Source organism: Platalea leucorodia (genome assembly GCF_965183815.1).
Source record: "Platalea leucorodia genome assembly, chromosome: 4".
NCBI lineage: Eukaryota > Metazoa > Chordata > Aves > Pelecaniformes > Threskiornithidae > Platalea > Platalea leucorodia.
In genome coordinates, this window is record NC_138826.1 from 93,853,126 (window position 1) to 93,868,088 (window position 14,963).

Genomic DNA, 14,963 nt, shown 5'->3' on the forward strand with positions numbered 1-14,963 from the left:
GGCAGTCTCAGGCAGAGCGTCTCTGGTGGCATCACCTCTGAGCTCTGCGCAAGAGGCACGACCTAGCCTTTAATGATAAACAAAAATATCACACACTTGAGGAATATTTGAGGTGGGACAGCTAAACTTCAAGCCATGTTTTTGTGCCTTGAATGAACAATGTAAAATATCTTCACTGATTTTAATAGCAATGTACATTCTAAAAAGCAGGGATATACATTTGAGACTGAAACCTGACCTCTCACTGTCCCATGTCAAGATGACATATTAGATGAGGGTCCACAGATGTGGAAAACCCCACATTTAGGAAAGTACTGGCACTTTCATTTCCCTTGTATTATGAAATGAAGCAAACATGTTCAGTTAAAAGAAAGTGGAAAATTCTGCTCATACACTTCCAGAGACAAAAACTGCACTGCTGATCCCCAGAAACACGTATAATTCAACATTTCAACCTCTCTGAAAGCAAACCTTGCTCACTAGACTGCAAGGAATTTTTTTTAATATCAAATATACATTTTCTCACTTCTGTAGACTTCAGTTCCCTACATTAGCACAGTTAGAAAGCTGCCTGACCATGTAAAAGAAAAGCTTTGTAATCTTACTTATTGTCATATTTTTGACCTGCATTCTACATAGGCAAAACCCCAAAGGTTGTTAAGAACTTGCTGTATCAGTCCCCTGCACACAGCACTGATGGGGTATGTTCATGCTGAACTCGCATAGCTAGGATTTCAATGGCCATCCTTCCTGTAGCCACACACTTTGGCTTAGTTTAGTGTCTGCAAAGCGGAGCAATCCCTGAAACATGAGATCACCGCGTGACTCCTCTGTCCCTGTTTGCCACAGGTTGGCACTTTGGCTGTCTGGTGCAGTCTGGACCCTGAGAGCGCCTTATGTCACTTCTGAGCGACAGTTCTCTTCTGCACTCCAAAGGCCAAGAGAATCACTGACCCTAAAGGTAACAAAATAACACAGTGAAGAAAATAGTGAAAGGGATGAAAAAGAATGGAAAAACTGTTCCTGAAACCACACAGGATTTCTCTGGAGCTTATTTTTGTGTGCAAGGTGTTCCTGAGGAACATCCTGTTGAGAAGAATGGTCACTGGGTTTGTTCAGGGAACTGCACTCAGTGAGAGATGCAGAAACTCCTCTGACTGATAGACACATTTGGTGTTATCTCAGCATGCAGGATAAACATCTATCCCCAAAACATTGAATTAAACTCAGAGGAAACAAACAAAAAAGGAAAGACGAGGATATATCAGCCACAATTGATAAAGGCAGTACCGTTGTTTAGACAGATATTTATCCTTCCACCATCAATAGCTTTGGAAGATAAACCACTGAAAAAAACCCACTCTGAACAGCAATACACAGTCTCTGGGGGCTGAGACTTCAACATTCACACACTTAAATAACTTTATGGATGCTGACAGTTCCACTTAACTCAAAAGGATTGTTCTCATGTTTGTGTCACGTTTGGCTGGTAACGCGTCCCTACACAGAGCGGTGTACAGAGATGAGCAGCAGCCTGCTACCTTAGAAGTTCATGCTGTTGTGTGAGGACTACAGGAGCAAACTGCAGGTAATGCTGTAAAAATCAGGATTCCTAACACCGGCTGAGAGGAGTACGTGAAATTTTGGCAATGTAACAGCTATCAGAAGCACTGCACTACTTGCATCCAAACATCATAAAATGTCATTGTTGATATGTGTTTTCTTTCCCTGAGAAATTTCAGATGAGTTGTTACTGAGATCTGACTTAAATCAGCTCTGTTAACCCAGACATTGCTGATATTTTGAGAGGTACAAAGGATAAAACCAAGAAGCAGTGTAAGCTGTTTATCATTTTTGTGTAAGCACTCCACCTTCCCTGCCTAGATCACATGCGTGCCCAGAACCTGGCCTAATAAACATGCATATCTCTGAAGGCTGATTGGCTGAAGGACTGTGACCTAACACTTCGGTGTAGAATTAACCCTCTGGTCAAGAGTACGATAAGCTGTTTTTTCACCTGCTCCAGCGCTGAAGCACACCGTTGCAGAAATGCACCTGGACTTCTGCCAGTCCCTGAGTGCCTTCTTGAACCTGAAGGGGTTTGTCTTCATTGTTTAAAATTATGTGAGGTTGGGTTTTTTCCCTATCCCAGAGCAACTAACCCAAATCAGCTGTCCTTAGGCAGGGAATAGAAAGAAGACAAGCTGCTTTTGCCATGAGACAGACTTGCCAGGATCAACCCCAAGCATACTGGCAAAATTACTGCCCAATTACACGGGGAACAAGTGTACCTTGCCTTCAGTGTGTTTTACAGGAGGGCAGCCCATGTGCAGTGGTTGCCCCAAGCTACAAACACAGCTTTTTTTTAGCAGCCAACCTGATCCCATGGTGTTCCTCACCAATGCCAAGCCCCCAGGCAGCTGTGGAGCCTTTTCACTGGGAACTGAAATGATTAACCAAAATTGTAATTGCAAATTGCTATTTGGTTAGATTTCAATGCCTATGGATCAATGAGTTATCTAATTAGAAATCTTAAGTTTGAAATATGTTTATAAAATTATACCCGTTGCTCTTAAATTTACATGTCTCCAAGGAGATATATTTGAATTTCTGTAATGAGTTTCTCAGAATGTTTGCTTTAAAGTATTTCCTACACTCAGCTGTTATACAGTGTGTTTACAGGAGGGTCCCAAAAAGGTACTTTTAATTACTTTGAGTATGAAAATATTAAGTTTAAAGTCAAAACCTACAGGCATTTTTTGAGCTACTTTGTGTGTGTAGGTGCAAACGGTCGTGTCTGTGAGCGTTCCCAGTGTTGGACCCAGAGTTTAGAAATAAACTGTATACTTTTGTTTCCTAATCAGCAAATACTCTGTAGTTTTAGCAATTGAAGGACTCTTCAGATTTTTCTTCTAACAGCTGCAGCTTAATAACTAACTTCTACCTAAAGCCACCTTCTTCTGTGCGTAACAGGTCTAAAAGAGAGCTTTGCTCTTCTTGCAAACACCAATAAACTCACAAAAACATCTGGAGCTCTATTTGGCCAGACTGCATTGCCTCTGAATCTTTTTCTCTTCTCCCTTTATTATCAGCAAGGAACAAGTTAAAAAAAAATCCAGCATTGACTCATTTATTCTTCAGGTCATATTGATTTCTTTTTTTTCTTTTTTTTTTTAAATAATATGTTACATGTTTAAGTCTTACCAAATATTATAGGAGTTTTTGCTGGGCTGTTTGTCTTAAGCACAGCCATCATTTTATAGATTAAACTGTCCTTTTGTGCAAATTCCTTCTCATCTTTTATAGACAGCAGAATAATTAAATGAATTTAATTACTTTTCCTAGAATAAATCACTATATACGGAGATGATGAAAGATTTAATAAAGATATTTCCTCCATTAGGGACTAGTTCTGCATTCTCTACTATGAATAGCATTTACAAAAATAATGCTGTTCCCACTCTAGTCAATAGGACTGCTCACAAGGGTTTATAAAGTGTGCATTGTTTGACCTCATCCTTGCTCATTAATGCCTATAAAAACTCCATTAGACTACTTAAGAAAAAACACATAGAAAGAGAACACTAATAATTTTTGTAATACTGCACACAAACTAAAAAAAAACTCGCTGGCAATGCTAGAGCCCTCTGGATCATCATCTCAGTCTTGTTTTGTTAAATGCTATTATCTCTAACTGCAGTGACAAACCTCGAGCAGCGGAAATTTTTTGCAAATAATTAATGGTATATAGCCTTTTTTTCCTGCTGGATAAATTACCTATGAACACATTGTGACTTTTACTGTAGATTAAAAATATGCATGAAAATGCCACAGGTGAATTATTTCAATTCACTGCACCCATGGTTATATTACCTTAGTCCCATGCTATAGCTTATTTTCCTGATGAACTGACTTGGAAGAATCTTTATGCCACTGCTTATGAGATCCTGACCAGATAAATAGGCGAATAGCTGCACTGGTCGGCTTTACCTTATGAATACTGTCAGAGTTCTTCCTCTTTCCCTTTTACTTTCTTTCTTAGTCTGCACCTAGGTCTCAATGAGTGTTTTGCCTTTTCTTCCATCTCCTTACTCTTTCCATCTCTTTTTGACACTCCTTATTTTACCAGACCCTTCAGTCAAGACCCCAGTCTGTGCTACAGGAGTCTCTCCACTGATTTAAATTCTAGCCTTTGGTGCTGATCCCAGGCTCCCTCCACTGACAGCAACAGACCCCAGCTTCTCCACAGGCAGGACGTGGCTCTTCTTCAACTCCTCCACTGTGCCAGATCACAGCGGGATGTCCTTGGATTACTAATATCAGTTTCCAGCATCTTTAGCAGAGTTGCTACACCGACAACATTTTATAATCAGTTTTCATATTTTCCACCCTGATCTGCAATCCAGATGACATTTTCTCAGTTAAATATTCCTCCCACAAAGGAAGGAAAGAACGCACGATCTTTCACCCTCTGAAAAGTCACTAATCTCCCTTCTCCTGACCAAAACGCATTAGCTCTGGCACCACCACGGCACAGGGGACCCGCTGCATCTCAACGCAAGTGCTTCTTGTTCCCACTCTTTGTTCCAAATTTTCTTCCCTACCCAGTGAAGATTCCTCATCTGACTGTAATTTCCCAAAGTAGTAAAGGTTGAAGGACAGGTCACAGGTCTCTGCTGCAGCAGGGGACCAAGAACCAAGATCTTCCTGTAGTCACTCTGAAAGTCAGATGCCTTGGCAAAAGATGCACCCGAGCTAGAAGCCCACAGGACAGAAATACACCATGGATGCTCGAGTTATCACGTTTAGCCTGCTGCAGCAACTGCTCTCACACAGGACTTGAACAGAACAGAGGTGGTGGCTGTTTCCTACAGAAGAACACTGGTGCAGCAGCTCATTCTGATGACTGTACTGTAAGCAGACTCCTATGCAAATATTTAATGTCCCATGATAAATCACACCTAAAAAATGCTGCAGAACCTACCTAACCAGATTAATGGGGTCAGGGGAAATCCATCAACACAAAACGGAAAGGAAAGGAAACTATAAAAGCAAAGCAAAATCTGCTATTTGCGGCAGTTTTTGAAAATCAAAACCTTTGATTTTCAGTTGTCTAAAGAATATTGATGATTAGTGGTTTAGTTGGAAATTATTTAATGTAAACACTAAATTGAAGGGTTCAATCTTATTCAGCCTTTATACAATATTTTGAAACTAAGCTGCAATTTCTACCACATGAGGCATAAAATCAATTAAAGAATATTTATGCTCCAGCAGACTTGTAACTACACTCCTTAAAGTTCAGTCACTTTGTGTTTTAATACATTTTTGTTAATTTTCCAATCTGAATCTGGTATTCATTAAAGATGTGTAAATGTGGTTTCTTTCCAAAACCATTTGGTCTTCCTGGTTCTTCCTGCTAACGGGGTCTATGCTGGTCTGAATCTTACCCTTTCACAAACATAATACACATGTTTTATTAATATGGCTACTTCCATTAGCAAAACTATCTAGGCTCTGCCTATTTTGCATTCAGTAATATTATGCCCTTCAACAGGTCAATTGCTGCATTGGACCATCTATATTGATAAGGTTTGGAACTGAAGGCTTGTGAAGAGGAAGCTTCTCTGACATGGATGCAGGATAGGAATGGGAAAAAGGGATTACGGTCCATTTCGATGGTATCATGGAATGGAAGAATATGTGCTGGGCTGCCTGATGCTAATGAAAGAGTAAATCTTCACCATTCCCTACCCTTTGTCACTCAGCAGCCCATCCCTGATAAACCAACAACTGCTTTAAGTGAGTTATCTTTGCACAGGCAGAGTACTAAATCATGTATATACAAACGTGGGGCCTGAGCGCACCTCTTGACTTCCTTGGGGAAGGTACCCCATGTGTACATAAGGAGGTTGAGGAGTGATTCTGAATCCTGCAGAGGAGTAGGGACTGTTCAAAGATTAAATCAAGCCATCTTGAAGTTGAGGACTTTTTTTTAGTTAGCTATAGTGATGCTTCAGGGTCTCACTTCTGAAGTCCATACAGGGAATCATGCCTACATGTCTACTATTGTTAGCAAATGCTCGAGTTTGGTGAGAACAACAGTTAGAGATAATTCCATTGAAGCAAGCAAAAATATATTTCAGATGCCTGTATAATTCCTCAGGAAGCAATCAAGACACTCCTCTTGTCACGAAGCCTTCAGAGAGATGTGGGATGCCTGAGTAAAGCGTGAGGGGTGAAGAAGACAAAGGATTCTGTGCTCAGATGTTTGCATTCTGAGACTGACTATTGAACAAAATCTATTGTATGATGACAATTCGGATGACTGCCAGTTTCCATTTCCCACAGAAGACGCTGGCAGTAATAAGATAAAGGGTACAGTATCCTTCTTCACAGCCTTGCATTCCTACCAGGCTGCCACTGATACACCCCAATGAAAAATAAGGCCAAAATGCCATGAAGACTTAAGCTACCACTGTAAGGTGGTTGTGGGGGGAATACTTTTGGTAGCCAAGTCAATTTATGCTGGCTTGACATTTTTGTGACATTATGGCCTACGGCTTTCATTTCAACTTCAAGATTCATGAGACCTGAACCCTAACACAAAACGCTAACAATGTCCTAGCGGGCTCTCATCGCGACCAGTGCAGCACATACACTCTTCAGTGGGAAAACTGCTCTACCTACACTGACAGTGAGCCTGGCTTGAATAAAAAACCCTTAAAAAGTCACAAGTGATATTAGTCCCATGCCTTGGTGAAATTATTTTTAATCTTATATTAAAAACATCAATCAAATATCAGTTTAATAACATCTATTCTATAGAGCAATACTTCAGGCTGTTAGAAAGGACCATGCCAGAGACACGCACTGAAGCAAGAGTGACAGTCCAGCAAAAGCAAGCTGATTTTTCTATGCATTAGGATACAGAGCTCAGCACTTGCATAATATTTCTGTCCCCACCTTTGTTTTCTGAATATAGGAACAATAAACAATCCTAACCCATGGCACCATTCTTCAGTGCCTTTCCTTGACATTCACACCCTGTTAAATGCATTATCTTGTAAAACATACACCTGCAACGGCTCCAGATGCTTATGGCCTGCAGCGCCTTTTTCAAAGATCTTTTTGTGTCAAGCACAGGATTTTTAGTTTTATTATATGTGCATTATTTATAAAGCACAAAAAGGAGCAACCCTTTTTCCTGACCTACCCCAGTTAAACCCAAGCTTAGGCTAATGTTTTTCTATTTGACTTTTTTAGGGGGATACAAGAATGTAGTATCTCAAACTAAAAATAAACAATAAAAGAAAAAAATCCATCATTCTTCATAAGGGATAAGCTGGAAGGCATTACAAAGAGTAATTTATGACAGGTAATTGCTCTCATACCAAAGCATGCTTGTATTTGGGTTTTTTTTTGTTTGGGTTTTTTTTTACCACAGCAGAAAACATCAGTTTTAGCACCAGCTCCCCCTTGGGGTTTGCCACATGTCTAGTGGCAAACTAGACCTTAATTCCACAGCATGCAACCCACCACTTCCTAGGAAATGGCAGGTACCAAGAAATACTAGGATGAGGTGATTTAAATGATAACAACTTTGTTGAACTTACCATGCATACAGTAACAGATCTTATTCATAATCCATCTTTAATTACTTTTGAAAGGTCCGTTTGTGTGACACACAGACTGACATGACGTCTGTTATGGCATGCATACATCACCCCTTCCACGTCTCCGGTCTCCTGAAAATCAAGCTCTCTACCTGCCATTTGCTATACTGCCTAAGTTGCAAACCAGCTGATACCAGGACATTTTTTGTGCATTTTTGATTGCATTACTTTCTATAACTGTAACACTACGGCATTGCTGGAGTTCTGTACCGTGTAACACAAGCCTGGTTGTTTCCCACATATCAATTTTAATAAGTTTAAGAAGTTTTCTTTTTTACAAATGATAATGCTTGAAAAGTCATTTAAAAAATCTAAGATGTTGAGCATAATTGTGTATATGGTATTTTTCCTTTTAAAAGAACTTGTGGGCTTTGTAAATAGAGGAAAAACTTTAAGGAATCACCTGTGATAAATACCAGACATAAAATTAATGACTTAACCAGGAAAAGAAACAAAACTATTAATGTTAAAATTATGCAAATGGCACAAGTTGATACAGTGGCAGGTAACACGTCTGTCCTACAGATTGCAGACTTATCTGTAAACAGCACTCAGTTCAATACAGCTAAATCTAAAACACAAGGACCAAGAACACTTTCAAAGTACAGGAAGTTTCTAATGGACAACTGAGAATTCTGTTATAGTAGAAAAACTTTAAAAAGAGAAAGATCTGCGAAATTAGTGAAGCTTATCAGTTTGCTAAATTCCTGTCTGATTCTTGAAATACTCTGCTCTCCTCCAGAGTTTATGAATTATAAATAGCTGCAAAACAGTAATTATATTGTAGTTAAGTATTTATACTCTCACTATGTGTTTTTAGTCGTTTTGTAGAAAAATCATTAAATCAGAATTAAAAAGTGAGTGGTACCAGCAGTGTACTGTTCAAATGCAATCATACTCGGTGACAAGGCTGTGATTCCTGTGTGGCTTGGATTTGGTGAAAGTGAAGTGGGCAGAAAGTCAAAAAATGAAATTACTGAAGTATGAAGAGAGGAAGAAATGCAGGTAAACCATCAGGGTAACAGATATAAGAGGAAGGACATGAGGGCATGAAAGGTAGTTTAAATTTTGAGCAGTATTATAGGGTGGTGTTTCCTGGACCTGTGAAAGTCCCAGTTCACCATGAAGCGTCTCTCACTGCCTCAATAGCAAATCAGAATAAATGAGACATATGTCTATATTCCTGCTTGCTCCTGTTCCCCATCTCCTAGATGCACACGTACAAGGACGGTGTCGCAAACAGAGCACAGAATTGGGGAGCAAAAATTCTTGATTCTCAGCTCATCAGACATACTCATCCCACAGTCTTCTTCGGGACAGTGGGTGACTGAAATGTGCTCCAAGAATTTTTAGGTTGATAACAACACAGAGAAGAAAAAGAGAAGAAAACCAGGTGGGATAGGAGTGGACTGGGGCAGTCTTACTCATTACTGTAGGTAGACTGAAAAGCAAGATATTGTCCTTTCAGAAACAGAACTACATTTCTTTAAAGAATCTGCTTATAAAGCCTTGCATGTTATAAAACTATCAGATCTGATCCCTGCACCTCCTGCCGAGTAGACCACTTTTAAATTTCCCACAGTGTGGGGATTACAGTGAATAAATTGCAGGACAAAGCCACATTTTTCAACCAAGGAATCTAACTGTTCAGACTTTCCATTGCCTTTAGAAGACTTCTATAGAGAATTGACCATTTCACAGCATCATGAAGGCAAACACTGGAGTAATTTGTAGAACACTGTTGGTATACTGTACATTCATATTGGAGTACAGTATAGGATATCAATAATATTTGTAGGGTCAGATGAGAAGCAGGCCAAGTTAATGAAGCTATTGAATAGGAAAAAATAGAAGCTCCAGGCAGGCAATATGACAAAATTCAGTATATGCCATAAGGAAACAAGCAGAGAACAGAACAGTGAGAAAAACTAATGAGGTGAAGAATAGCTATGATTACAACATCACCCCTTAGGACAGGGTTCCAGTTGTACAGTGGGCTGCACAAAATTGTTTATTATAGGCTGCAACTCGACAAATAACGTTGCTTGAATAAGCCAGTACTGCTGTACATTTTTATTGTAGTTGGTAAAAACGTGTGCTGAATGACAGCATGAAATCCTTTGCAGGAAGAAGAACTGGAATCCTCATCAGCACAGTATCTACATTGTGCGACAAGAAAAAGGTTAACATATGAACATCCATTTCTTGGTCATCTGTAAAGCATGGCTTGATGATCACTGCAGCAGTGTCAAAAGATGGGAAGATGTTGTACACTCAAGGCTCAAGGAACAACTAGAAAATATATTTGAGCAAAACCAAGACAACAAAGAGTGAGCAAGATGCTAACATACCCCAATGAAGAGAAAAGTATTTCATGTGGAACGGTTAGTCAGCATGGATGCCTCTGGATATTGTCTGCAGAAGTTAATTTTTCTGGAAAGCACACTCAGATATTCTGTAAATCCCAAAACACAAGCAAACTAATTTAGATATAGTATGAGGTTTGGCACCAGGGAAAGAAAAACTTTACAGTTTATGGAACTGTCTGACAGTTTCTAGGCAGAAAATAATGGGTTTGGAGAATTTTAAATGCTGTGGCAACCGCAGGTCAATGTCCTTCCCACCATTTCTGCCTGGTAACAAGATGTCTCAGAAACAAATTAATGCCACTAATGTAACAATCCTCTTGAAAACAGTCTGACTCCAAAAGAAAAAGTTGCCCATCTTGTTTAAGCATTGAAAAAAAAGGGTTTCAACTTGTCAAAAAAGCCTAACCTTAGAACAAGAATTTCTTCCCTAAGCACAAGACTGACCGAAACAATCCATTTCAAAGCTACGTATGGCCGGCAGCGTGGTTGTGGTACCTTCCTGTGGACTGGGACTCGTGAGTCCAGCTCTTTCTCTGGACTCCTGCCTAAGTCTGCTTCTGACGTGAGTGGTTTGCTCATCATCAGCGTGGATAACCAAAACCAACTGCATGCCAATATGAGCCAGAGCACTCCCTTTATGTGCCACGACCACAACTTTGATATGCCATAATAATGCTTTCCTGATGAGCTATAAACACTTGGGATTTATCTTGAATAGAACTGGAAAGAGTTCAGAAGTCTTGCTTACTTGCTAAAGCAGGGATGGCTTTCTTGGGAAAAATGCAGATGCAAGTGGTGTGATAAAACTGGAGGTAAATGGATGATTTACAGGTTTCTCAGACTAATAAAATAGCTCTCCTGTAATTATACTTAACGTAAAAACCTCAAGACCGTTAGGCATGCATTTTGCAAGGCAGAATAGCAAACGTGACAGAGCTGGGCACTGCGTAACAGGCTTTGCATAACAACTCATGAAATCATCACTGCTCAATTTTTAGTCAATTTTGCCACATAGCATGTGATTTCCCAAACTGCTGTATCCTGCAAGCAGAACGTGCAGTTCATGATTTGCTGGCTCTGGGAGCTGAGCTAACCCCAAATTTGATGGAGAGTCATGAGTAGGAACAATTTAGTTGTTCTCTGGGGTGAAGAATGGAAAGAAAAAGGCATGTGTTCATTAATGCATTGCAGTGCTGATCCACCCTTTAATTCGGGGAGTGGAGTCAAACAATTCCTCTGCCTCTCTTCGCATGGAAATCTGAATTTGTCTTTGGACGATTACTGTAAAGCAAGGGATACTCCCACAGCATCTGAAACAAAGGCTAGTCATGTTGGAGGAAAGACATTCCCTGATTTCCACAGACATTGGGTGAGGCTCAAACTTTTATACACTTTTGGAGTGAGCTAACTGAATAAACGAGGCAAACTGTATTGGCCATTATTAAGGTTTAGTATTTAGCGGCAACAAGAGTATCAGAGTGAGTTAATCTTGCTAGAACTTTTTACAAATGCAGAAATTCAGCCCCAATATTAAAAAATTATCAGAATTCTGTATTTCTCAGTAAAAACATTCACAACCTCTGGAACAATAATGAGCAGGAACTCTTTTTATTTGATAAAATGTATATATACAAATCTATCTTTTACATGCTTGTCAAATTGACATTTGCTTGCATTCCTTGTTTGTTAGATCTGTTTTAAAAAGTAGAAATAAAAGACTTCAGAATGTCCTGGGTACTGCAGCTGAAAACAGATTTTGAACTGAAGTAAATCTGTGTCTCTTTAGTGAAATGAATAGACCCCTTCAGTCTGAACCAGCTGAGCACCAACCCCTTTTGGGCTGTTTTCTGGAAACACTTCAATAGAATTCATTCCCAGGGTAAATACAAATGTTATTGTCCTGGGCTGCTGCTGTTGGGACAAGACTAGCATCCACTGTCTTTGAATTTAAAACTCGCTGGTCATTTTCCTGTCTGCATTTCTGGCAGACACAATACGCATTTTGTTCCAGCAAAATTACTATCTTTCTATGCTTTGCCAATTTTCTCCCTTACGGGTTTTTTTTTTTTGGAGGGGGGGTGATTTCCCCCCTCCTTTCCTTGGCTGTCAAATTAAGGCAGGCAAGTCAGGCAGTATGGGGAGGGCTAGCTTGCCCCTTGAAGCTGATGCCAGCCCCACGGATCAGGCCCGGGGGACGCTGCGGGCTCGGGGGGTGCGGAGGCGATGGCATTCCTCGCATTTTCCAGGGGAGCACGGCACCCTGGCACAGGCTGGGCCTGCGCTGGGAGCTCACTGCCACACCAGAGGTCTCCAGCATCGCGCTGACTGCGAAGTGCCGCCTCACGCCTTTCCCTCCCAGGAGAGGGACGCGGTGAAGTTTTCGGTGCTTCTCTGGAAACTGGCCGGTGCTGATGCCGTGACAGCGGGAGCGCAGCATCGCCGCTTCGTGAGGAAGCCCCACCGGGCACACACCGCCAGCGCAGACAGAGAGACCACGGATTTTCCACGAGGAAATCATCACAAGTTGTAGCAGGAGGAGGGGAGCTGCGGTGCAAGCGCCCTGCCCGCCAGCCCCCCGGGCCCCGGCCCCGGCCCGGTCACTGCCCGGGCCCGCCGCCAGCAGGTGCCCTCCCCACCCGCGACACCGGCTCCGCGGGGAACTTCCCCGGGCTGCAGCCCCCGCCGCCCCACACCCGCGCCAGCCCCCTACTCACCGGTCTCCCCATCATCATCATCTTCCTCCTCCTCTCCCTCCTCCTCCTCCTCCCCCTCCAGATCCAGCAGCACGTCTTGGTTCTCCACATTCATCTTCCTCGAGTTGCGGCCCCCCGCTCCCGCTCTCCCGCCGCCGCCGCCGCCGCCGCCGGGGAGGCGAGCCCGCCCCGAGCCCTCCCTGCCCCGGAGGCGGAGCGGCGGCGGCGGCGGGGCGGGGGCGGCGGCGGGGGGCGGGCGGGGCGGCCGCCGCCCCCTTCCCGGCAGGGGGGTGCGCCCCGGCCCGGGCAGGCTGCCCGCCGCGCACAGCTCCTGCCTGAATCGGCGGATTCAGGAGCCTCCGGAGAGGCGGGCGCTAGGTGGGATGCGGGGCAGCGGCGAGGCAGCCCCTCGGTGCCACCTGCTAGCGTGCCCTTTGCTGGAGCCGTCGGAACGGGGAGAAGGCGCTTAATCCTCTTTGGGCAGAGGGAGGCAGAGACCCTGACCAACAGCGTGCTCTGTAAGCAGGCGCATTTACCTACTTCATTAATAGCATCCTGAATGATTAAAAGGGGGCAGCTGGAAAAACGTTATATTAATCATTATACGTTATAGATAACGTCATATTAATCATTGTGCGTTTTGTTCCCTTTTTTGCAGTTGGCCGTGTCATACCATTCATATACGTGATCATATCACGCCATCAAACGCCATCGTAAAACTAATTAGGGAACAGTTTTTCTTAACAGGATCCAGGGTGAAGATTTTACAAAGATTTCTCTGGTTTCATCCATATGTTTACCTTTTGAAAACTGGGTCAGAAGTGAAACCCCTGGGTCTTTTTAAAATACATCAGATTATGCACCCAAGCATTGAAGAACTCACCATTTCTAAATACTTCTGAAAATGTGAAGCCACATAGGTAAAAAAACCCAAACCAGTAAGTATTGGCGGAGTTATTTGGAGAAGGTAGCAGAAGTTGGAGGGAGAAGGCTCAAGGACTGAATAAACAGCCCATCTTCGGAGCTCTACTGATGTCTTCAACTCGGTTGACTGTTTCACAGGTGAGAGGTTGTCCTCATCTCCATCTTAGCCTGCAGATACAATCTGAATCTGAATCTGAATTCTCTCAGTGCCAGGAGGCACACAAGGCGCGAACATCGTTCTTCCACTTCGATCGGTCTGCGGCTGCGTGCTCTGGAGTCCCAAGGGCCACAGCGCAGTCTTCTGTTGGGTTTTTCCTCAAGACATGACCGATCCAGTTCCATCTCCTCCTCCTCACTTCATTACTGATTTTCTCCATCTCCGAGTTGATGCTCGTCGTTTCTGCAACTTTTTATTTTTTTTTTTTTTCCGGGAGGAGGTAGTTGGCCTCCTGCCCAACCCCCATGACTTGGAGGGCCAGTGGTTTTTCTGTCAGGGTGGCCTTCCCTTAGGCTGCGTTGGTTCGCGGCACCTTCTTCAATTTTATCCGGTGCACCCTCCACAGAGGGATCCCCTATCCACCACCCAGGGGACGCGCCTTCTAGCCGTGCAGCCCCAGCCGAAGGCCTGCAGATACAAACCAGGAGAATTTTGCAACACAGGGAATGCAGAATTGTCACTATGCAGAAATGCCGAGGGGGCAGAAGTACTCATAAAAAGGGATTTGAGCGCTCAGCAATATACCAATCTACTTACACGTATTGGTTCCAGGGGGAAAGTAGAGGTTCCTGAAAGGGAAAGACATCTGGTGGGATGCCCAGAGAGGAATGGGACTGAGCTTGAATAGTGGGAAGAAGTGGAAAAATTAATTGAAGAAATAGGGGAGTCCTGTTTGGGGAAAGGAGAAAAGAGCAAGATAAACTTTTTTTTTTTCCTGCATAAAGAAATAAATACCTTACAGTCTCTAGTTTATTGCTGATACCGAAATGGCCCACAAGACCCCGGATGTCTAAAGCGTACAGCCAAAAATCTGGCCGAAAAGCCATTTGTCAGATAAGCTTGTCACTTGCTAACGTGGTTATCTGTTGTCAAGCAGCTGTGGGTTAGAGTCACAGCAGGGCCTGGCGTTACAGCGAGTCTATGTGCAAGCACTTTCAGATAAAAATGAGTTGAGGAATTTAATTGGGATGTTTCGGAGCAACTATGCTTAGCAAAGACCCCCTCACACTGATCACTTGAAGAGAGAAGTGGTCTGCAAGGGCATAAGTGAAATCATCAGAACAGAAACCACTTCTCTCAACCT

At 42.7% G+C, this 14,963-nt stretch overlaps 1 protein-coding gene across 1 annotated transcript in view; it reads right to left on the bottom strand.

Annotated features, from left to right (window-relative positions):
• The window catches only part of ANO6 (anoctamin 6), a gene marked incomplete at its 5' end in the record, with an annotated part of 75,831 nt that extends 62,978 nt beyond the window's left edge, over positions 1 to 12,853 (bottom strand). The window contains one exon of the mRNA XM_082309135.1: positions 12,760 to 12,853. Coding sequence (XP_082165261.1) covers positions 12,760 to 12,853 — 94 coding nt within the window. The remainder of the gene's footprint in view (positions 1 to 12,759) is intronic.
• Positions 12,854 to 14,963: the final 2,110 nt, after the last annotated feature.